General features: G+C 41.9%; 1 protein-coding gene and 1 pseudogene across 6 annotated transcripts in view; both read left to right on the forward strand.

Moving 5' to 3' along the window:
* LOC148162109 (putative phospholipid-transporting ATPase IIB) overlaps window positions 1-22,873 on the forward strand; it is a 140,147-nt gene that overhangs the window by 43,589 nt on the left and 73,685 nt on the right. For 4 of the 6 annotated variants that reach the window (XR_015767193.1, XR_015767194.1, XM_088020242.1 and 1 more), the window contains exon 3: window positions 1,845-1,953. The exons of 1 other annotated variant lie outside the window; for it this stretch is intronic. Coding sequence is in view for 3 of the 5 variants with exons in the window: in XM_088020242.1 (XP_087876368.1) it covers window positions 1,845-1,953 (109 nt within the window). In the remaining 2 variants the exon portion in view is untranslated. Of the gene's footprint in view, window positions 1-1,844; window positions 1,954-3,743; window positions 3,890-22,873 lie in introns of those variants that run through there. One more of the 6 variants, XM_088020243.1, reaches the window with a different exon arrangement.
* On the forward strand, window positions 3,815-22,277 carry LOC148162110 (elongation factor 1-alpha 1 pseudogene; annotated as a pseudogene).

The following is a 22,873-nucleotide window of genomic DNA, read 5'->3' on the forward strand; positions in this document are numbered from 1 at the left end:
ATCTGTCAAAAATCCCACTTGGCTTTTTGGCAGAAACTCACGAGCTGACTCTAAAATTCATATGGAAATGCAGGAGACCCAGAGTAGCCAGTGCAACCCAGAAAAGAAGATCAGCATTGGAGGACTCCTGCTTCCCCATTTCAGAGCTCATTTCAAAGCCACAGTAATCAAGAAGGTGTGGGACTGGCAGAAGGATAAATGACTAGACCAACGAACACAACGTAGAGTCCAGGAATAAACCTTTACATTCATGACAGATTGGTTTTCGGCAAGGATGCTCACACCGTCCGGTGGATTGTTCAGTGCACTCCACGAATGGTGCTGGGGCACCTGGACAGCTGGATGCGAAAGAAGGAAGTTGGGCCCCTCCCTCAGGTCATACCCAGAAAACCCCTCGTAATGGATCATAGACCTCAGCGGAAGACCTAAAACTGTAAGACTCCTGGCGGAAAACATAGAGGCCAATTTTTGTGATCTTGGACGGTAAAAGCCCAAGTGACTAAAGAAAAACTTAAATTGTATTTATCCAAATTAAAAACTTCTGGACATCAGAGGATACCATCAGGAAAATAAAATGATAACCTAGAGTGGGGGAAAATATTTGTACTCTCACATATGCTAATCCCATGTCTAACGAGGTATTTGTTTCCAGAATAATACAAAGAGCTCTTACAGCTTCACAGTGAAAAGACAAATGACACCGTTAACAAGTGGGTGTAGGATCTGAACACACATTTATCCCAAGAAGATACGAATGGCCAATAAGCTCACGTTAAGGGTTATAACCACTTTGGGAGGAAGCTTGGCTGTTCATCAAAATGCTAAACGGGCCACATCACCCAGAAGAGGCGAATTCATAGAGACAGAAAGTTGGACTAGTGGTTGCCAGGGGTTGGGGGCTGGAGGAGCTGAGGGTGACCACTGTCCAGTGTGGGATTTCTCTCTCTTTGGGGTGATGAGAATAGTCTACAGTCAGATGACGGTGATGGTACAACTCAGCGTAGCAGGGAGGATCAACTTTGAGTAAACACAAGGGCTCACCTCATGTGGCCTGTTGGTGACACAGACACAGCCCTGGAGTGACAGACTGTTGTCCTTTGAGGGCAGTTGTCCAGCGTTGGGTCATTCACAGAGTAGCCTGGGGAATGCGCGTCCGTGTAACATGCAGCCTTCTGAAGAGTCTGTGGTCATAGAGAGGTAGACTTGAAGAGTGTTCACACTCGGAAAACACAAGTGTAGCCTCTGAGCTGTCAGCCACATGTCGGGGGCATAACAGATTTCACAAGAGATCACAAGCACATCAGAGTTTATTTCTGTAGCCTCAAGTTGACCTGTTGAGGTTTTGCTTACAAAGCGGACAAGCCTGCACAGGAGGAGGCTGTCGTGTTGGGATTGCGCCGCGTTCCTTCCTGCTTTCTTCCACCAACAGAATTCAAGCGCAGAAAGCATAAGATTTTATGTCAGCCTTTGGTAATTTGATATTTAAAGGCACGAGCGTTCTAAATAGAATTCCTGGGTTTTTTTTTGTTTTTTTGTTTTTTCAGATTGTTGATTTCTTTTTTCTTTGGGTTACTAAGTATTTTCTGATGTTTAGCTTGTACATGTTATGATATGAATTTAAAAAAATTATTTGGGAATAGGGAGAATTGTAAATCATTTAGTATGTGTTATATTCCTCTTGTAGTGCTTCATTATTACTTTTTTGTCTTTTTTCTTTGTTTTCGTTTATGTTTTAGAAGTAATATAAATGGGGGGGAAGTAAAACTGCTTGGTAAAAGAATATTCCCTTAACTTTTTTGTTAAAGCTAGTTTTCTCAAATACCATATTTTATTTTGTTTTATAGGGATTTGTTTTGGCTGTTACTATCATGAGGGAAACAATTGATGAATTCTGGCGTTTTCAGCGAGACAAGGAAGTGAATTCACAGCTCTACAGCAAGCTTACAGTAAGAGGTTAGCAAGACCCTTTTGATCTAGCTTATCATTTGCTAACTGTAATCATCATTTTAGAGTGAACATAAGTGAAAGAAAACGTGTCTTCATTCTGTTACAAAATAGTATTTTTCGATTACATATGGTATCTAATTAATTTTTTTTAGTAATCTCATGACTACAATTTCAAGAGAACACATGTGAAACCCAACTGGTGTATGCACATTTTCTGTGAATATCACCTTACCTAAAATCTCTGTTTGTGTTCTATTTAAACGCAGTCGTAAAGGTCGGACAGACATCTGGTACCATGGCCTTAAGTGAAGGGACTTGGAGCCCCTACAATAAATGTCATGATCCAAAATGATAACTGCTTTATGCCCATTTCTCCTTCACTTCATTCAGGGCTTTAACCCTTCCCTAATTGTATGTTTTTAAGGAGCTTGTTTATTTGGTCTCTCAGTCCCAGTGGAGAAGAAGCGATGTGTAGAGGAGTGTGGGAGAAGCCATTATAGGCGGGCCTTATGCCTGTCGGAAAGTGACACCGTGACAGTCATTACCTCAGCGAGGGACAGTAAAGGAGGGCACTGAAGAGCTAGACAAATATGCATAAGAACTTGGAAGCCTGTTTATAAAATGAGGCTTAAAATGGAGTTTGTATCTTCTGTTTACATGTGGACATTTGTACACTGGATTTATTTGAAATAATTCTCCAAAAAATATTTCTGTAGCTTATTGGGATATATTTCATATAACATAAAGTTTATCCATTTAAAGTATACAGTTCAGTGGTTTTTGGTATGTTCACAGAGTTATGAAACTATTAGCACCATCTAATTTTGGAACCTTTTTTTTTTTTTTTAAAGATTTTATTTATTCGACAGAGAGCACAAGTAGGCAGAGTGGCAGGCAGAGGGAGAGGGAGAAGCAGGCTGTCTGCTGAGCAGGGAGCTGGACGTGGGGCTTGATCCCAGGACCCCAGGATCATGACCTGAGCTGAAGGCAGCCGCCCAACCAACTGAGCCACCCAGGCGCCCCTAATTTTGGAACATTTTTAACATTCTAGAAAGAAACTGAATATATTAGCCATCATCCCATTCTTGCCCCTTCTGACCCTCTTCCAGGCCCAGGCAGCCCCCGGTCTGCTTTCTGTCTCCGTGGATTTGCCTCTTAGGACAGGTCACAGAAGTGGAATCGTGCAGTATGTGGGCTTTTGTCACAGGCTTCTTTCACTTGGCATTCTGTGTTCAAGGTTCGTCGGTGTTGTGGCACCTGTCAGGCTTTATTTCTGTTTGTTGCCAAATAATATTCCACTCTGGGGTATTCTGCGTTGTGTTCACCGATTCATCTGTAGACGGACGTTTGGTTTGTTTCCACTCTAGGCTGTTGTAAATAGTGCTGCTGCGAATGTCCGTATGTGAGTGTTTTTGTGTGAACATTGTTTTATTTCTTTTGTAAATATACCTAGAAGTGAAATTGCTGGATTATATGGTAACTATGTTTTTGATAAACTGCCAAGCTGTTTTCCTAATTGGCTACCCCATTTTGCATTCTCACCGGCCGTGTGTGAAGGTTCCGGTTTCTCCACATCCTCACGGGCACTGTTACTGTCTGTCTTCTTTATTGTGGCCGTCCTGTCGGGTGTGAAGTGGTATCTCACTGTGGCTTGATTTGTCTTTCCCCGACGACTAGTGCTATTGAGCATCTTTCCATCTGCTTATTAGGTGATTGTATGTCTTTGGAGAGATGTTTATTCAGATTTTTTGCTTACTGTTTTTTTTTTTTTTCTCATTGTGTGTACCTCTTTTAAGATACCACCTTTTTTGCTTTTCGCAACGGATTTGCCGCCAGAACACAGGTGTCGTGAAAACCACCGCTCAACCTAAAACCAAAATGGGAAAGGAAAAGACTCACATCAACATCGTCGTCATTGGACACGTAGATTCGGGCAAGTCTACCACTACTGGTCATCTGATCGACAAATGTGGTGGGATCGACAAAAGAACTATTGAAAAATTTGAGAAGGAGGCTGCTGAGATGGGAAAGGGCTCCTTCAAGTATGCCTGGGTCTTGGATAAACTGAAAGCTGAACGTGAACGTGGTATCACCATTGATATCTCCCTGTGGAAATTCGAGACCAGCAAGTATTACGTGACCATCATTGATGCCCCAGGACACAAAGACTTTATCAAAAACATGATTACAGGCACATCTCAGGCTGACTGTGCTGTCCTGATTGTTGCTGCTGGTGTTGGTGAATTTGAAGCCGGTATCTCCAAGAATGGGCAGACCCGTGAGCTTGCCCTTCTGGCTTACACACTGGGTGTAAAACAACTAATTGTTGGTGTTAACCAGATGGATTCCACTGAGCCACCCTACAGCCAGAAGAGATACAAGGAAATCGTTAAGGAAGTCAGCACCTACATTAAGAAAATTGGCTACAACCCCGACACAGTAGCATTTGTGCCAATTTCTGGTTGGAACGGTGACAACATGCTGGAGCCAAGTGCTAACATGCCTTGGTTCAAAGGATGGAAAGTCACCCGTAAAGATGGGAATGCCAGTGGCACCACACTGCTTGAAGCTCTGGATTGCATCCTGCCACCAACTCGTCCAGCTGACAAGCCCTTGCGTCTGCCTCTCCAGGACGTCTACAAATTTGGTGGTATTGGTACTGTCCCTGTGGGCCGAGTCGAGACTGGTGTTCTTAAACCTGGGATGGTGGTCACCTTTGCTCCAGTCAGTGTTACAACTGAAGTAAAGTCTGTTGAAATGCACCATGAAGCTTTGAGCGAGGCTCTTCCTGGGGACAATGTGGGCTTCAATGTCAAGAACGTATCTGTCAAATTGTTCGTCGTGGCAATGTGGCTGGTGACAGCAAAAATGACCCACCCATGGAAGCAGCTGGCTTCACGGCTCAGGTGATTATCCTGAACCATCCAGGCCAAATCAGTGCTGGATATGCACCTGTGCTGGATTGTCACACGGCTCACATTGCTTGCAAGTTTGCTGAGCTGAAGGAGAAAATAGATTGTCGATCTGGAAAAAAGCTGGAAGATGGTCCCAAGTTCTTGAAATCTGGTGATGCTGCCATTGTTGATATGGTTCCTGGCAAGCCTATGTGTGTTGAGAGCTTCTCTGACTATCCTCCTCTGGGCCGTTTTGCTGTTCGTGACATGAGACAGACGGTTGCTGTGGGTGTCATCAAAGCAGTGGACAAGAAGGCAGCTGGAGCTGGCAAGGTCACCAAGTCTGCCCAGAAAGCTCAGAAGGCTAAATGAATATTATCCCCAATACCTGCCACCCCAGTCTTAATCAGTGGTGGAAGAACGGTCTCAGAACTGTTTGTGTCAATTGGCCATTTAAGTTTAATAGTAAAAGACGGGTTAATGATAACAATGCATCGTAAAACCTTCAGAAGGAAAGGAGAATGTTTTGTGGACCATGTTTTTTGTGTGTGTGTGTGTGGCAGTTTTAAGTTATTAGATTTTAAAATCAGTACTTTTTAATGGAAACAACTTGACCAAAAATCTGTCACAGAATTTTGAGACCCATTAAAACAAAAGTTTAATGAGAAAAAAAAAAAAAACATACAACCTTTTTTTTTTTAATTTTATTTTACTGTGTTATGTTAGTCACCATCCATTACATCATTGGTTTTTGATGTAGGTTCCACGATTCACTGTTTGCGTACAACACCCAGTGCTCCATGCAGAACATGCCCTCGTAAATACCCATCCCCAGGCTCACCCGTCCCCGGGCTTACTGTTTTAACTGGATTAATTGTTTTTTAATTATTGACTTGTAAGCATTCTTTATACAATCTGGATTTAAATCTCTTGTCAACATATGGTTTGGAAATATTCTGTCTCGTTCTGTGGCGTGTGTTTTCTTCTTCTCGGTATCCTCTGACGCACAGAGTTTTCATGTTATGATGTCCAACTCATCTGTGTTTTCTTCTGTTGCTTTTGCCTTTGGCATTGGAGCTAAGAAACAGTTTACCAACCCGAGGTCATGAGGATTTACTTCTTTATTTTTTCCAGGGATTTTATAGTTTTAGCTCTGACATTCAGATGTGTGATCCACTTTCATTTCATATTTTGTGTATGGTGTGTGATATGGGTTCACATTCCTTTGCATGTGAGTATCCAGTTGTCCCAGTACCATTTATTGAAAAGACTATTCTTTTGAGGTTAAGTTGAATGATTAACTATTAAGAAGCTTTGATGCTTAAAGCTGTGGCATGATAGAGGTTAGGTGTGTTGTAGAAAAGAGGTATGCTTGCGTTTTGGAAAAGAGAGTCCCCAGAATGGCCAGGCAAATTAGGTGTAACCTTGGTATGTCTTTTTTAGAATATAATACAGATCCTGGCTTATTTTTTAAATTGTTTTTAACTGTGGTATTTGGACTGTGTAAAGATTTGTTTCTGTGTATTAATTGTATCATTCAGAACTAAATGGTATGGTGGCATCTGAGAAACTGGCAGAGGAGGCAGTCCTGCATGCCCTTCCTTTCTTCCACAGAAGCACGGAAAAGTCAAGCTCCTGCCATGAGGAATGCAGCCCACAATCTGGACTGGGGACTCTGGACCCTGCTCTGAAGGGAGTAGAGCAGAACTTACTTGCAGAGAATTGTGTCTGTCTGTCCAACCTGTGAGGGACACATGAAGGACGGACTCAGGATGTCTTTCTTTCATCTAACATGGATGTCACTCAGGACAGAGGAGCCAAAAGCCGGTGGGCATTTCTCAAGCCCACGTCAGGCTGAGGAGAGGCAGCAGTAGCTTGGGGCCAGCATTGACAGTCGACACACAGAATAGAGGGTCACGTGCCAAGCCGAGGAAGCTGGAGAGGGGACTTCTTTGGAAAATTGGGGCATGTAAAAGTGCCCGTGTTTACTGGGGAGTTTTGAAAGTCACATCCAAGGCCAGCCCTAGATCACACTCAGAAAAGACCCCGAGAAAGCGTTTTGCCTCTGGCCAGTCTCTAGGCTCAGTGCAAGCAGAGGTGAAAGCTCAGGCTGAGTTCTAGGCAGCCTGGCTCTGTGTTGGAGTCCCCAGCACAGAGGCAGTCTGCGACGATCGGGAGAGGTTGGTCTCCCTTTCTCCCTCCCTTGCTTCGTTCCTCCCCCCTCGCAACGCCTTCCTTCTTCCCTCCCACCATCCTTCCCTTTCTTAGTCTCGCCCCCTCCCCATGCAAGGAAATCCTTTCCAAAACACTGGCTGAAAGACTTCTCTCCATACATGACAAAGAATACACACTTTACAAAATGAGTCTACAAAAGTCACTCTACGTGCATGGCTGCAGCATATACCGAACAACAAAACAAACCCAGAAGAGGGGGAAGTGCCTGATTTCCTGAGTTACCAGATTATAATAGTCAAAGTGTACAGGTTTCCACAAAAAACTTACAGAACATGCAGAGAAACCATGTGGCCTAGTCACAGAGGAAATGAACAGAAACCGTCCCTGCAGAAGCCCAGATTCTGGACTTAGGAGACAAAGTCTAGATCAGCTGCCTTAAGTCTGTCCAAGGAGCTAAAGGAAACAACTGAAAAACACTGACAGGATTAGGAAAAATGATGGGTTTTTTTGTTTTGTTTTGTTTTTTTGAGATTATATTTCTTTCTTTGACAGAGACACAGCGAGAGAGGGCACATAAGCAGGGGGAGGGTCAAAGGGAGAGGGAGCAGCAGGCTTCCCGCTGAGCAGGGAGCCCGAGGTGTGGGGTTCGATCCCAGGACCCCTGGGATCATGACCTGAAACGAAGGCAGACACACTTATCGACTGAGCCACCCAGGCACCCCGAAAAATGATGTATTAACATACAGAATACCAATAAAGGTATAGAAATTATAAAAGAAGCAAAAGGCAAAAATTCTGGTGCTGAAAAGTACAATAAATTAAAGGAAAAACTCACTGGAGAGTTTCAGCAGAGTTGAGCTGGCAGAAGAAGGAATCAGTGACCTTGAACCTAGGTAATTTCAATAACTAGATAATTTCAAGTGGAATTACCCATTCTCAGAAGCAGAAGGAAGAGTGAAGGAAAATAAGCAGGTCCTAAGGGACTTGTGGGTGGTGCCAAGTGTACTACATGTGCACACACTGGGCATCTTGGAAGGGAGAAAGGGTGGAGAGAATGTTGTAGGGAGTAGTAGCCATTAACTTCCCAAATTTGATGAAAGACATGACTCTACATACTCGGGAAAATCAGTGAATCCCTAGAAAGATAAATGCAAGGAAATCCGCACTGAGACACATGACAATCAAACTGTTGAAACCCGAGGACCAAGAGGATATTCTGAAAGCAGCAAGAGAGAAACACACAAGGAAGGGCTCTTGAGTGAGAAACGCTGGAGGTCAGAAGGACGTGGGGTGACATTATTAAGATGGGAAAAGAAAAAAATGATCCACCAAGCATTGGATGTCCGTAAACCTCTCATTCACAAATGAAGGCGGATTGAGACATTTCCAGATGCCTTTAGAATCGAAAACAGGGACTCAGGCAGATAGGCATCCACCCATGTTCATGCAGCACTATTTATAATTGCCCACATGTCCACCGGTGGGTGAATGGACAAATTATGGTGTTTTTTCACATTGGAATATTATCCAACCATAAAAATTAATGAATACTGATAAACCCGGATGCCCCTTGGAAACATTACACTCTGTGAGAGAAAGCAGACACAAAGGGTCACGGACTCTATGTCATTTACACGAAGTATCAGAACAGGTAGATGAATGGAGCTAGAAAGCAGGTTGTGGTCGCCACGGCCCTGGGAAGTGGCGGCAGCGGCGGGCGGGGGGCAGCTGCTTAGTGGGCATGACACGTCCTCTGTGTGAGGGAAATGTTTTTGAGCTTGATAGAGTGGGTTGCACAACATCGTGAATGGACTCAGTGCTGTATTCACTTTAAAATGGCTGATTTTGTTATGTCATTGTCACCTAAAAATAGTAAAAAATGAAGAAGGCATACTAATCATATCTTTTACACTTCTGTGACACTCCAACTCAGAATATTTTAAAAATAATTGTCAGTGGGTTTATTTCAAAGACAAATGCAAATTTACCTTTTTAAACAAGATAGATCATCATTGGTGATCTTTGGAAGGACATTTTTACGTGTAGATGATGATGATACTGCTTTTTTTTTTGACTTCCTCGTGCGTGTCAGTAACTTGCTCATTTGCATAACTGCCATTCAAGGTAGGTTGGCTTATCTCCATGTTACAGGTGAGGGACCTGAAGCTCAGGCCATGTGATTTGCCCTGAGCCACTGCAGTTTTGGTAGAGTTCATATTTGAACCCAGACCATTCTGATGTCAAACCCAGTGTTCTTTCAACTGTAGTGCTTTGCTCCGTGGCTGGTTATTCTGATGCAAATGACTGATAGGTAAAATCTGGGATGTAAAAAAAAATGCATGTATATGCTCATTGACTTTAGTTTGAAATTTGTTTTCTTGTGAAGAATACGTTCATCTCCTTAATTTCTAGTATTTCGTGGTGATCTGTTCTTTGAATGGCATTGATGGCTACTTCCTTATGTGACTTAACTGTGGTTTGTTATATTTACAGTATTTGATCTTTTTGTATTTGGAGTTCTTAAGCACATTCTTGTAGAAATACTCTGGGAAAAGTTTTCTCTATGTTTTCTGTGGAAAAGGAAAGCCATGTCCACTTTTAAGTATGCTCCTATCTTTGGGGTGCTTTGTTAGAAGCAGAGAGTATTTTAACTGGTATGCAATGTCAGTCAACACTGAGATTCTTTATTTATTTTTTTCAGTTTATTGATTTATTGTTTTAGTCATCTTTGCACCCAGTGTGGGGCTCAGACTCACGACCGTGAGATCAGGGGTGTTATGTGCTTCCTGTGGAGCCAGCCGGGTGCCCTGACACGGATGCTGTTTAGTTAGCTGCATGTGTTGTTACTTGAGAAGCTGCTTCTCTTGCCGTGTGGGAATTCTCTGTGTCTGCTGCTGCCCCTGTCACTGCTTTCTCCCTGTTTGTGACGACTTTATTCTTCATGTTTAGCCCAATGGACAGCATCTGAGTCAGAGCCTAGCAGGAGAATGTGAAATTGTTGGCAGCTCTTACAAAAATCCCTGACGAGGACTTTGAATTGTGGGGCCGTTCTGTACTTTGATTCTTTTTACCTCTTGCTCAGGAGAGGTGTCTGAACTGCACACTTGGCTGCAGTCATTCCACTGGCTGGCTCTCAGTTCGGTTCCCGATAGTCCCTAAGAACCCAGTGTGTGTGAGACACTGCGATGACCTGACGGGATTCAAACATGAGTAAGTCCTGGACGACGCTTTTTAAAGAGTTCATGCACTATCCTAGCAGGGACGATAAATTCAGAGTTTTGTTTTTGTCTTCATCAGCCACCAGATCTCAGCAGGACAACATCGTGTCACCCACTGTTGGTGGAAATTCCAAATTTACACCTAAAGCTAATGTGGGACTTTCGATTCAGAAATGGATCTGGAATTCTGTGATTGCAGAATGATGCAGGTGACTGCAGGTGATGACTGCAGTCAGTCTTAGCTGTTTCTTGTCATGGTTACGGCATTTTGTTATTTAACGTGCTTTCTAATATTCAGACATAGGAGAGAGGGAAGTCTGTTGTCTTTGAACATTGTGGGCATTGTGCGTGTGTGCACGTGTGTGTATGCGAGGAAGAACATTTACATATTTACATGCTTTTGGTGTTCCAGTTTCCTTGCCAAAAAGGAACTTTATCCACAGAAAGTGGCCATGTCCTTTATTCCTGTCTGTTTTAGCATCTTTGATCCTTACCGTCAACACTGTTGCTACATACTTGTTAAAATTCTTAGTAGCTTTTTTTTACATAAAATATCATGAATTATCTTAATGAAATTCATCTTTTAATGAAATTGTGTGTCATAGTTATTCTTGAAAAATCAAGGGATCTTAAAATCCGTCTTTACTGCCTTTTACACATTGTGGGTGATGTGCACTTTCACAGGGAAATCCTAATATGTAACTGGTTTCATGAGTTACTGCATGTTCCGCTTGGTAAGAAGGATTTCCTTTTGTGACAGTCATGTCTTCAGTTAGTTGGGTTTTTTAAAAAACAGTATTCTCAAATGTTAGCAGAATTTTCCCATCAGAAATTGCTTGAGAGCTCCTAAACTCAGAAGTAATCAGAATGGATTGTCGCCATGCAGTCCGCAGAGAGGCGTCAGTGACTTTCCTTCTCTTATTCGAGTGGTTTCATCTCTCAGTGGTCCACTTTTGTGACAGTGCAGGTGAAGAACAGTGGGTACTTGGAAGTCCTTTCTGTGTGTTTTCTGTATGTAGTCAGAGCAGTCCTTTGATAAATGTGCTCACCTTCTCACGTGTTTACATCATGCGGTCTTCTTTCCTGTCTGTGGTCTGAGCAGCGTTTGGAAAGCATCCATAGAAGAATGTACAGTATACATTACTACATTTGTACCATATAATAGTAGTTTTTTTTTTTAAGATTTATTTATTTATTTATTTGAGAGAGAGAATGAGATAGAGAGCACATGAGAGGGGGGAGGGTCAGAGGGAGAAGCAGACTCCCTGCTGAGCAGGGAGCCCGATGTGGGACTCGATCCCAGGACTCCAGGATCATGACCTGAGCTGAAGGCAGTCGCTTAACCAACTGAGCCACTCAGGCGCCCAGTAGTTCTTGATCCTAGTATGTGTCAGGAACACACAGACAGTTGAGATTTGTTATCTCATTAGTTCAGTTCTCTGTGGCTGTACCAAGGTGGACATAGATACCCGGAACTAGGTATGTACTCATTACCCTCACCAGTCTTTCTTCCTCACGTCACCCTAAGAGGATCTGTATGAGCTTAACTTCATGATATTCATACACCATGTTTTGTGTTGTTTTGTTTTTTAAGATTTTTTATTTATTTGACAGAGCACAAGCAGAGGGAGAGAGAGGGAGAAGCAGGCTCCCTGCTGAGCAAGGAGCCCGATGTGGGACTTGATCCCAGAACCCTGGGATCATGACCCGGGCCGAAGGCAGCCGCTTAACCGACTGAGCCACCCAGGCATCCCCCTTTACACCGTGTTTTTTATTGCATTGTTTGGAGATTAGGGGCCACGAGAAAGTAATGGAAAAAACTGGCTAACACAAAGTACCTTTTCACAGGTGAGAAGTGATTGTTGTTTTGTGTGTAGGTACCTATATGTGCTAGCATCTGGGACCTCTCTCTGCTACCTGGTGTCACTCTGGTGGTCACCCTTAATTATCGGCTTCTCAGCTGTGTTCATACCGCTATTTTCTCCCGAGTTACGCAGGGCGGCTGGCATATGTAGGGACTCAGGAAATGGGATGACACCCGAGGAATTTCCAGATCAAATAGGAAAAGTTTGAAGCCTGATCTTGTCAGCCAGCCGCCCAGTGAGGGTTCCCTTTTCCTGACGTCCTTGCCCGCTTTACTTTCTTTAACTTGCCAACTTCCGTGGTGAAAAATGCTCTCCTTGTGTTTTGCTTGCTGCTTACCTTTTAACATTTCATTGTTCATTTTGATCTTTGATAAAAGTTTATTCATCTTTTTTCATACATCTTTACCTTTTCATAATTTCTCTAAGAAATTTATCTGGTGACAAATATTTTTGTCTTGACTCATTTTTGTATCTTTTTCTTTTAAATGTAGATAAATTTGTACTTTTTATGTATGTAGATCTGATCTTTTCCTCTGTGGTTTTTACTTCAATCTTAGAAGGTCCATTCAACCCCGATGTAAATGAGTGTTTTAATCTCCCTACAGTGTTTCTGTGTGTTCATTTTCCGTAGCCGCTTGTAATTTTACGTATCAGGTGTGCGTTGTATGGAGAAAGGGATCTGTCTTCTTTTTTCTCCTCAAATGGTTAGTTAGTTCCTTTAAAAGCAGTTATTAACGTGACTAAAGCTCTTTTCTCAGACCTTGGAGAAATGGATCAGATTTGTTTGGGCCCTTTTCTTCACTTTCTTGTCTGCTGCACGGGCTCATCCAGATTTCCGTGCCAGTTCCATTCCAGTTTTAAATAATGTTCCTTTTTAGCATGTTCTAGTGTCTTGGAAAATCTTTCCCTCGCTCCCTCCTCCCCTCCCTTTCTCCATCAGTTATTTTTCGTTTTCATTTTTTTCTTGTTTTCCCTGAGAAACACGAAACACTCTAAATATAAGATGATTGGGAGTTTTTCCTTCTGCTTGTGAGTTAGACCAGTGGCGTCGAAACCTCATAAATAGGCTCATGGTGGCTTGCCGTCTTCATCCGTGATTTCTTCATTCTTCTACCAAGGATCGATGTCAGCCTCCACACTTGGGAGTCTTTGAGCAGTAAGAAACTGCCATGGGATTATTGAAAATCTAAGGAAATGAGAGACTAGGGACAATTTTGAACCATCTTTAGTTCATATACCTCTCAGTAGTAATGTCACCATGCTGATTCATGTAGGGCCTTGGAGTTTTTGTACCTTTGTAGGCCCAGGAGAGAGGAAGGCTTTTTCCTAAAGCTTCTGGTTTTCGTGTTTGAGAACCTTAGAACTTGTTAATTATGGACTGTTCATATTAACAATATTTTGTATTTTAACATTTGGTAGATGTATAACAATTCTTTCTAAGCACAGAAAACAAAGATTAGACATTTCTCTTATGCAAACACCAGCAGGCTTCACCAAGACTTTGAAATGTCCTGTCAGTAGTAAGACCCTAAAAATTTTCATTTGTACCTGTTAGTTGAGAAAATATTTAGTATTGAGATACTAATTTTTCAAACCCTTGTACTTTTCTACAAAATCTTCAGTTAACGCAGTGAATTGCAATCGATACTTAATTTCATTATTTAGTTCTGCATATTGCTTCAGGCAAAAGATGTGTGCCGTGGTGGGCTATAAAGTATTCTGTATGGATACGCTCTTCTGGCAGCTTCTGAACTCTGTTGGTAATTACATGGATGGTATAGACTGTTTTAGCTAGGGACATCATTTTAGAGGGGAAGTGGTTGCCTAATATAATTGATCCAGTAAAGAACATTATGTGCTTTAAATGTTTCTTACCACGATAGAATATTTTATTATTTCCATATTCTTTCTAAAGCTATCTCATTTTTTTTAACTGATGGAACAAGAAAAAGATTTGATTTTGTTTAACTTGAGCATCTTAATTTTTTTGTTATTGCTAAAGAATGCTTTTTAAAACTACTCTAATTATTGCTAGTGAATGTTTAAGAGTAAAAGTTGGTTACTTCCAGCAAGATGCTTTATAACCCTCACCCCAAAACAGCAGTATTTCCTTTTTTTTTTTTTTTTTTAATTTCCTAGGCTGTAATTACTACCATTCAGACATCACTGTATTTGATCTCGCTCTGCTTTCTGTCAGCTCTCTGGAGTGTAGGTTTCCTGTGGGCAGGGCCTTGCCCATTTTGTTCCCACTTTTGCCCCCAGCCTGTGTTGGGGGAGGGATACCACATGCCTCCCTGCCGCTGCCCGCCTTCAGCTGAAGGCAGAATGGGCCACCCAGCCGGAGCAGAGTCCTGGCCTGTGTGCTCCCAGACGGGTTTCACGGGGCCCGTCTTTGTTTCCATCGCTTACCGGGGACAGCCTCAGACTGTAAAGCGCCCTTCATTGTCACGAGATTTTGTCCATCTCTATTCGTACCCTTGCCTTTTCCGCTGTGTTTCTAGCCCTCAGGTTCCTTCCCTGCCTCTGGCTCCCACTGCAGACCTCTCCGATGTACCTGGTGTACCTTCTGGACTTCATTGAGTGCGCTCTTCCTCTGCAGCCCTGTCACGTGCTGGTGGTTTTTCAAGCAGGGCCTAGGGCTGCTTCACCTGGCGCAAGGCACTCCTCCTGTCTCTCCCTCTTCCTCCCTCATACACCCGATCCAGTGGCTTTCAGCTGCCGATTCCTTGGTCTTAATGCCTTCACGCTGCTTCCAGCCCCTGTCATGTTCTAGCTGAAGAAGTCTGATTTGGCAGTTTTTTCCTTTAGGATTGTGCTTTTGCTTGGCCTAACTAAAGTTCAGAAAGATTTTCTGCTATATTTCTCCTATGTTTCTTCTTCTAGAAGTTCTTTGGTTTTAGGGTTTGCCTTAGGTATATCCATTTTGAGTAAAGTTTTGTACCAGTACCTGGTGTTTGTGTAAGTACTTTTTTCGCATGTGGATATCCAAATGCTTCTAGCACCATGTTTTGGAAGAGTGATGTTTTTCACATGGCATTGCCTTACACTTTTGTCAAAAATCAGTTGTGTTTTGGGGCGCCTGGGTGGCTCATTTGGTTAAGCGTGGCTCAGTCGGTTAAGCGCCTGCTTTCGGCTCAGGTCATGATCCCAGAGCCCTGGGATCGAGTCCCGCATCTGGCTCCCTGCTCAGCCTGCTTCTGCCTCTCCCTCTGCTGCTTCCCCTGCTTGTGCTCTCTCTCTTTCTCTCTCAAATAAATACATAAAATCTTTAAAAAAAAAATCACTTGTCTTTTATCTGTGGGTTTATTTCTGGACTCTCTTCTCCATTTATCTGTTTGTCTCTTTATGCTAATACCATTCTTTTTTGATTACCATTGCTGTATAATAATTCTTGAAATCATGTACTGTTTTCCCTTCAACTTTGTTTCTCATTTTCAGAGTGTCGTCTAGGTCCTGTGTATTTCAATATGACTTTTAGAATCAGCTTGTCGATTTCTGTAGAAAATGCCTGCTACGATTTGGACTGGGATTGCATTGAATCTATAGATAAATTTGAGGGAGAATCAACATCTTATTCATACTACGTCTTCTGACCCATGAATGAGATAGATCTTTCCCTTTATTTAAGTTTTAAAATTTCTCTCAGCAATATTTCTTTTCAGAGTCTAGGTCTCTTTTAAAATATAGTTTACTTCTATATGTAAATAAACGTATTAATTACATTTCCCAGCTACCCACTTTGCTTCATAATCCATGTTAAATTCGGCTTCTACCTCCTCAGCCACTTAAAGTGTTGAGAGAGTTGGTGGGGGGTGCCGGTCCCACCCAAACAACAAAGACAAGCCACACGACCTGCTAATGTAGTGTGCAGTTGTCTGCCTGGGAACTACATGTGTCATCCCCTGGTGACCTTCTAGAGTGCCATTTATATGTCATCAGTTCCTTTTTTAAAAAGTTGCTTAATTATCTTCCACTCTTATTGCCTGTGTGTGTTTTGTTGGGAAAGAAGTAATGATATAATTTCATCCTTATTTGGTAATCTGTGTCTGGTTCAGTGTGGCTTATAGAGCTACTTTGCCATTGGTCCATTACGACATTTGGCTCATTTAACTGATTAAGAATAGATTGGTCATAAACTTGTCTTGTTTTGAAGTGGGGTAAGTTTGATGCATTTGCAAAAAACAAACTAAATGTCATAAAAGTATATTTCAGTTATGCTTTGAACCTGTCACAGGATCTGGGTTTAGTAGACACTGTGATGTTAGTCTGTTCATAGCAGGTAAGCACATTGTCAGAGGTGTGCGTGCATACTGGGCGCTCATGTGGGTCCCTGAAGGCTTTGGGAGGCTCTGTTTGCTGTGGAATTAAGGAGGGCTGTGAAGGGAGGGCTTCCAGTCAAAAGAAACAGCAAGTATAGAGAACTCGGGCCCCAGAGAGTTGTAGCATACAGTGCTAAAAGCAAATGTAGACCCTTTTAAAGCCAGAAAATTAATTTGAGATTGGTTGTGAAGAATATGTGTATAATGATGTAAGTCTGAATTATCTTCTAAGTAATTGTCAAATAATGGAGATTTTTTTTTGGTGGAGATAAACATAATCCTTAGTTTTGCCACCCACTTCATCTGGAATTCATATTGAATTAGGGAGTTGATAGTAATGGAGACCATTTAGGGGAATATTCTCTTTATTCAGGTAAAAAATGAATAGCACTGAGATTGGTGGGCAGGGTCTATGTTTAAGAAGCTTTGGAGTAAGGAGAAGTAGTCCTTTGAGTTACTTCTTGATCTTTCAAAGAAGCCTGTGAAACTTGGTTCATGCAACAAGCCAGTCGAATGCTTTTCTTCTGTGAGAAACATGTAAGCTGCTGCACTTTGGAAGCATGGTGGCTGGGAACATTTTTTGCTAGGAGGAGAGCTTAATGGAAGGATTTCATTGCAGTCGTTTAGAGAGGGGGAAGGATGGCTGTTAACCTTATTTGGTAACATTCACTGTTAACCATTTCACCAGAAAAGGCCCCAGCTTGTACTCCAGGTAAATTGAAAACAGTATTTTTAAAAACAACTGTCCTTAGGTATAAGTGCTGGCCTATACATCATTACTGTATTTAGAACTTGCTTCTCTCAAGTGTAACTCTGAAATTCTTAAATTTTATTTTATTTCATTAAGATTTTATTTATTTGTTTGACAGGGAGAGACACAGTGAGAGAGGGAACACAAGCAGGGGGAGTGGTAGAGGGAGAAGCAGGCTTCCCGCTGAGCAGGGAGCCCAATGCGGGGCTCGATCCCGGGACCCCGGGACCATGACCTGAGCCGAAGGCAGATGCTTAACAACTGGGCCACCCAGGCACCCCTGAAATTATTAAATATTAAATGCCCATTTCAAAAACACTTTGCGTTGTTGATGGCTCTATTGGGTTGCGAGAGCAGGTGGCAGTTCTGTCTTTTCTTTGTGCTATGACATGTAAAATTTAGGGATTTTCTTTTTTTTCTTCTGTTATCAGTCCCCCAACTCTGATAATAGTATGTCACTAGGGTCAGCTGTCAGCTCAGTTCACAAAGGGTGGCCGGAAATCAAACCGTTCTTGTGGGCATGAGCTGTTCCCATTGGGCAGCGAGGGTCATGGTGCTGGGCTGTCACTGCAGGGGGTCAGGTGCCTGGGGAGCAAGTAATATTCCTCCATCTTTTCTGTCTAATGTCCTAACTGCTCTTGAAGAAAGAGAAGAGAAGTCAGTGAGTTCATGGGACCAAGGCTGTAAAGGAAGTACAAGGAGTCCCCTGCACAGAGATTAATTAAAATTGTTAGAGAGCCAAGAGCCATTAAGCAATTTGACCAATTCTTCAAAATTCAGAAGTGTGTACTTTGAGGAGGTATGTGAGGCAGATTGCCATACTGGTTTGACATGATAGCCTTCTTCTGTTTTGTTCATATTGTCATATTCGTAACGTGAGAACTTTCTCCAGTGTATTTTACTTTCACTTGTCTTCTTAAACATAGAATTGTAAGTAAGTTCCATAGAAACGAATAAAAATCACTATATAATGCCCCCAAACTAAAGGCTATTAAATATAAATTGTGTTTGTTATGTGACCGAGTGAGTAATATCTCTCTTTCTCAGAAATGTAAGATCTTGATTAAGGAGTCAGAAAAGGATATATTTTTCTGTCTCAAAATGTGTATCAATTGTTTATACATTTATTTTATCTTATGATTACAGCTCTTTCTCTACCTCTCCTTTTTGAATGGGTCCATTATAAAGAATATAGAAAAGCAGAAGGGAAGGAAAAGTGGATTGGATAGTAGGAGAGAAAATAAAATTAAGTGATAAGACAGGCATTCTATTGAGTAATACTCAGCATGAGATCAGTAAGTAACTTTGCTGCCTGGTGCTTAGCTCTAGAAAACATAATCGTGGGAGCACAGACATGAAGCTTGAAGGGACCAAATGAAAAAATAATTAAAATAGACATTCTTTTGTAAGTATACTTTCTGGCTATTAATAGACATATACTTATCACTTATGAAGATATCTTAAGATTTGTTTCACATGTAATTTTAAAGAACATTGCTATTTTATAATATGAATAAAAAAATAGCTCCCCCCCACTAGTTCTAGTCCTTATGTGTTTATTGTATATTTGAGGAACATGAAAAAATATAATAGTTACAAAACTTTTTTTTGATGTCCTCAAAACATCTTTAGGAACAGGTGTGACACTGATGAAACTCAGCTGCTTCAAGAAGTATTTAGGAAATAAGTTTGTAATAAGTTGAACGTGGTCTAAAAGTGGTATGGCTGGTAATGTTAGTTTTTGATAATGTGATATGAACTTACCTCTTGTTCTGTGAGCTTTCAGAATAAATTGAATGTAAAGACATAGGTCTTTTCCCATGTTAAAAGAGCCACTAAAAGGTAAAAACAGATCCACAAGGCTGTTGCCAGTTCTAAAAGGGAGATTGACGGAGGGAGGGAGGGAGGGTCCAGAGTCCCAGGGAGAGAGAGAACTTGAGTAAGTTTTGTTACTTATGTAGGATGGCATCTCGAGTTATGTATATAACATTTCATCTACTCTGTATGATCTTCACATTATATAGTGCTGTCTGTTAAATTTTATAGATGATTATGATACTAGATATTATATAGATAATCTAAGAATTTACACACTGTATCATGTAGAAGAATCACTTCTCGATAAGGCTTTCAGCCTTATCGGTATCAGTTACCAGTACGGAACCATCTGTAAAGCTACCAGTGCACGGTGATTTTATGTATCATTTTCTTTACTTTTGTTCTGTCAGTTCCGTGTCCATCAGTGCCATTCACAATATTAATATGAGGATCTTATATCTTCATTTTATTCACTCATTAAATCGTCTTTAGTGCTGCTTCTCGTCGTCATTGCTGGACCCAGACCTGAAATAATGGCAGATTTGGGAAGAACCTTCCGGCTGGAGCCATGTCCCACACCCTGTGTCTTTTATTGGGGGGCAGTTAACTGTTCGTACTTTGGAGCTGACTGAGAGAAGTTAATTTTTAGTGACTGTGTCTGTGTGGAATAAATTTATTTTGAAAGTATAAGTACAGATAAATTCCTAGTGTTTCCCCCCCTCCCCAAAAGTTATTTCTGAAGTATTATTTGTCAATTGAAACTTTAACTCTGGTGTGCTGTTGTTTCCTTGAGTTGATTATACTTCTTTTTTTTTTTAAGGTAAAGTGCACGTTAAGAGTTCAGACATACAAGTTGGAGACCTCATCATAGTGGAAAAGGTTGATGCATTTTTTATATATTTTAGACCTGTCTATGCCAGTGATTAACGTTTAGCCTGATTGCAGTAACTTTGAATCTGAAGAGAAATGGTCTGAGACACTGATTCTAACTCGTGACTCCTTGTGTAAGATACGATGGACATAAAGGAAACCCAGACTCTCCGGAGCCGGCTTCAGTGCACTCAGTGTGTGCGGGTGAAAGTGTATTTTGTCTAAAAGAAGACATGTGTGAACTGCTTAATATTGCATTGTTAGGATTATTTCATTGGACCAAAGAATTACATTAGTTAGAACCTATTTAGAATATGTTTCATTTTCTAAAACCTCCTTTTATAGACAGATATATTACACATGGGAATTGGATATTATTCTTGGGATTGAGAAACTTGAAGAAGGAAAGGTCAGTGGAAGTAAGAGAATATTAGAAAGAAAAGGCTTATTAGGCCATTGTAGGAAAAGGCCATTAAGAAACCCCTCAGTGTCAGACTGGGAAGTTTTGAGGTGCCCTGCTGGGTGACTGGGTGGGCCACCTGCTGTGGATGCAGTACTTCTGCATGTCCTGACTTCTCTGAGGAACGGTGCATGAATGCACAGCCTCTGGTTTTTCTTTTTCTTTCTTTCTTTTTTTTTCTTTCTGTTTTTAAGGCTCTAGAACAGCTTTTAAAAAACATTCTTGTTGGAGAAGTTGTATTAGGGCCTCTTCCAAGAATAGTTGGAGCCCATGCTGCCATCTGGTGCCATGTACCCAGCCTGAGCCACATCGTGGAGATGTTTGGTACAAGAGGGTCTTTTTCCTCAAGACTAAAGTGGGCTTTATCTTGCTACAGTAATCTGTATACAGAGAATGTTTTTGGGTATGTTTGATTTTACAAAATGGGACTAAATTGAACAAACTGACTTTGTAGCTCATTTCTATAGCATTCAGTTGTCTGGACACTGTAAGTTACTAGCTTTTGATCCATGCTTAGATTTTCAGGTGGTGTCTGTGTTGTGCTGTTATTATAAAGTGCTGTGTGAGCACCCTTCTACATCCCTCTCTGCCTGTTTCTGTAGGATAAATGCTGACATGAGAGATGATTGAGCCATATGTGAGTCAAACACCAGTGTTTATTACCTCACAGTTTCTGTGGTCAGGAATTGGGGTATAGATTGGTGTGGGTCCTTCTCAGGGCTGTAGTCAGCCAAGTGGCCGTCACCTCCAGCTCACTCAAGGCTTGTTGGCAGGTTCAGCGCCTCAGTTCCATGAGATTTTGGCTGGAGGCCTCCCTCATTCCTGTCCACAGTGGGGGGGTGGGGGGGCGCCCTCCACAGGGCAGCTCACAGTGGCCTGCCTGGAGAAGGTGGGAGTGCCAGCAGTGTGGACTCGGGGCTGGGACCTGCTGTCAGCAGTGACTTCCATCACCTCTTGTTTCCCTTGTAAGAGACGGTATAGTGTTGATGGTGGGGTTTGAAGAGCAGATAGTCTCTTGTTGTGATTCAGGGAATGCTGTTTGGCCTTCTCATTTCCTTTGCTCTCCTGTTTATGCACGTTCTCCTTCCCTTTGCAGCCTAGGTTGGTGGAGTGGTGCACCCTTTGGTGCTCCCATTTTTACTGAGTAACACGTGAGCCCATCTTGGCCACGTTGTAAGAGCTCATCTCTTCAGTCCTATAGACGGATGTGAAAGATAGACATCTAGATCTGTGTCTGGGCCTTCCCCTTGAGCTTCTCTCTGGCCTCCCAGGTGTGCTCTCCACCTGTGAGAGATGGATGAGTGACGGGGGCCTTTGTAGACGTCCAGGGAAATGTTTTACTTGAATGTGGTGGTAGCTGTATGTCTTTCTTTCTGTTTGTCACTTCAGTGCTCCCTGGGCAGCACGGTGTGGGTAGTCCTCCCGCACTAGATCCATATTGTATACGAGCATGTGTACAGTCCCTACCTGACCCTTATGTTTACAGATTTGGTAGCAGCAGGACTTCTAAAATATTTTCACTAACCTTTAGGAAATGTTATTGTACACTAAAAAATAGGGGTGGCCTCTGTACCTGACTTAGTTTTTTTAATTTCCAGTTTTGCACTCATATTGAAAAATTTGAGATATAATATCTAGTAATTACTATGGAATGATAAATTTTTAGTGGATTTATATTTGTTAAACCAATTTTGTGATTTTTGTAGTGATAAAAGTTACTGGTTGACTTAACCATCATAAAGAAATAGTAACAATATGGTTGCAAATGGCTTTGTCCTTTTATTTTTTATTTAAGGATCCTAGCAGTACTTATCACTAACCAGAAAAGTAATTTCTCTGTTATTTGACCATACTGCTACTCAGGAATTAATGCTTGGAGATTTCCATGGTGGATTTTACGTTTGAGGGTAGCCCTTCTAATTCTGTATCTGAATGTGAAATTAAACTTAGTGTATTGATAGTCATCGTGTGGGTGTTTGAAGTGTGTTCACCAAACCTGGACCAGTGTTGCGGGTATAGGGAGTGTTGTACAGCTCACAGGAGAGCAGCAGCCTGGACAATGGGAGAGAGTAGAATGTGGGCTTTCATGTTAGATGAGTCCGGGTATAAACTCCTCGTTTTCCAGCCTCAAACTCTCCGTAGGAGAAGCAGCTCATTGACATGCACTTAGAAAGTGGTAGGCTAGAACTCTGCAGAGTCAAGGTTAGATCATGCTTGCAGGGCGAAGAAGGAAAACCTGAAGAAGATTGTTTCCTGGCTTAAGAAGGCACCCTCCTAAGAAGCACCTAAAATTGTAGACGAATCTGTCGACTTAAATATTACTACTTGAGGAATGTGTCAAGGAGGGTAACTGTTTGGAACAGGAGACTTAGAAGTTGAAGGTTGTCCAGGTCCTCACATCGGCTCTGAAGTCCAGGTGTTTGAGAAGGATCCAGAGGGACACAAGCAGAGCAGGACTGAAGGTGACACTTGAGGGGTCCTCCTTCGTTACTCAGCCTAAACATCTTTTTTAACAGCTAAATTTGAAAGACAGTTTCTTTATCCTGTTCTTTTGAG

The sequence above is a fragment of the Eumetopias jubatus genome, unplaced genomic scaffold, assembly GCF_037043125.1.
Source record: "Eumetopias jubatus isolate StellerSeaLion01/CBP00866 unplaced genomic scaffold, mEumJub1_p1.0 scaffold_20, whole genome shotgun sequence".
Classification (NCBI taxonomy): Eukaryota; Metazoa; Chordata; class Mammalia; order Carnivora; family Otariidae; genus Eumetopias; species Eumetopias jubatus.